The sequence below is a fragment of the Trypanosoma grayi genome, assembly GCF_000691245.1.
Source record: "Trypanosoma grayi strain ANR4 Tgr_2153_V1, whole genome shotgun sequence".
NCBI classification, from domain to species: Eukaryota; Euglenozoa; class Kinetoplastea; order Trypanosomatida; family Trypanosomatidae; genus Trypanosoma; species Trypanosoma grayi.
This window is the reverse complement of record NW_008827771.1, coordinates 1-1,208: the sequence shown is the minus strand read 5'-3', so window position 1 is coordinate 1,208 and position 1,208 is coordinate 1. Positions and strand designations below refer to the sequence as shown.

Sequence of the window (1,208 nt, the reverse complement as noted above, 5' to 3'; positions counted from 1 at the left end):
GCTTGGTAGGAAGCCCGTTTACCAGACAAAGAGGACCGACTACACTCCATGTGTGGCCTCTTGCTGCATGACCGGGGGTGTGTGAGGTGTGAGCGTTTATCTTTCTTCTTATCATGCCCGTCCACTCTTCCACTTTTTTTTGGCGATGTGAACGAAAATGCACCGTGAGGGTGCACTTGTCTTCCCTGCGGGGCGCTTTCCTCACTGACAGGGGTGGAAGCAAAGAGCTTTAAGGGCCCTGTTGAGAGTGCAGCCGTGGGCAATGCCTTTTTTTGAGACAACGAAGCGAATGATGGTTTGACTGTTGGGGCTGCTGCCTTCGTCGTGGAGGGTTCCAGAGGATATGCTTACGCGTGTATGGGGAGGCCTCACAATAGCTGCAAGCACACTGGGCTCTCCAAGCTCCGGAGAAAAGGATTCTCCATTCAGCTTCGCCTCGCGCGCATAGGCGTGGTGAGGTGCATCCCTATTGTGGTTTGAACTGCAAGCTCTTCTCACTTTTCTTCCCGCCTTGCATGACATTAGTGTTCCTTTTCCCCAGAAGATAAAAGATGACAGACATGATGTTTGTGCTGGGATGCAGTGTTGGGGGTAGTGTCCCCTCGGCGTGCACAGTTTGTTTTCTTCGATGCCACATGGGGGAGTTGACTGAAACCAAATGGCAGCAACGCTCTGAGCGGTGTACGGAATGAGTTGCTATCCTCATGGTGACTCCTGCTCTCAATCCCCCGTGGCTTTTGCAGACGTGCGACGGTGTTGTGGCCCACTGCTGCTTTTGTTGTTGTTGTAGTTTTTGTTGGTTGTGCTCTCCACGCGTTGGTCTTCAGCATCGAGGTATTGAAATGGGCAACACTGCGTGTGGAGTGAAATCGGTCCGACGCCCTCTTGTGTGTGCAGTGCGAGTGGGTGTGTGGTCTGTTGGTTCTGCATATCCCGTGGGCAGCACTCTTTCTCTTTTGATGTGCGTCTGTGGCATGCCTTGGTGGATTCTGTGTTGTGACAGATATGGCTGTGAAGGGAGTGGCCGCCGCTGCATTGTGTATTGGCAATGCGTCTCTCCCAAATTTGTGTGCGTGCGTGGAAGAAGAAGGGAATTCGAAGTGTGGATGAGGAGAGGGTTAGGGTTAGGGTTAGGGTTAGGGTTAGGGTTAGGGTTAGGGTTAGGGTTAGGGTTAGGGTTAGGGTTAGGGTTAGGGTTAGGGTTAGGG

The 1,208-nt window shown here is 52.6% G+C and overlaps 2 protein-coding genes across 2 annotated transcripts; both read right to left on the bottom strand.

Moving 5' to 3' along the window:
- Positions 1-201: 201 nt before the first annotated feature.
- DQ04_21531010 (hypothetical protein) lies at positions 202-522 on the bottom strand (the record flags this gene model as incomplete). Its single annotated transcript, XM_009318016.1, has 1 exon — positions 202-522. The coding sequence occupies one exon, from the start codon at positions 520-522 to the stop codon at positions 202-204; it is 321 nt and encodes a 106-aa protein (XP_009316291.1).
- A 198-nt stretch (positions 523-720) lies between these two features.
- DQ04_21531000 (hypothetical protein) lies at positions 721-1,208 on the bottom strand (the record flags this gene model as incomplete). The annotated part of the gene is made up of 1 exon (XM_009318015.1): positions 721-1,208. A coding segment is annotated over one exon (488 nt), but the record flags the coding sequence as incomplete, so codon positions are not given.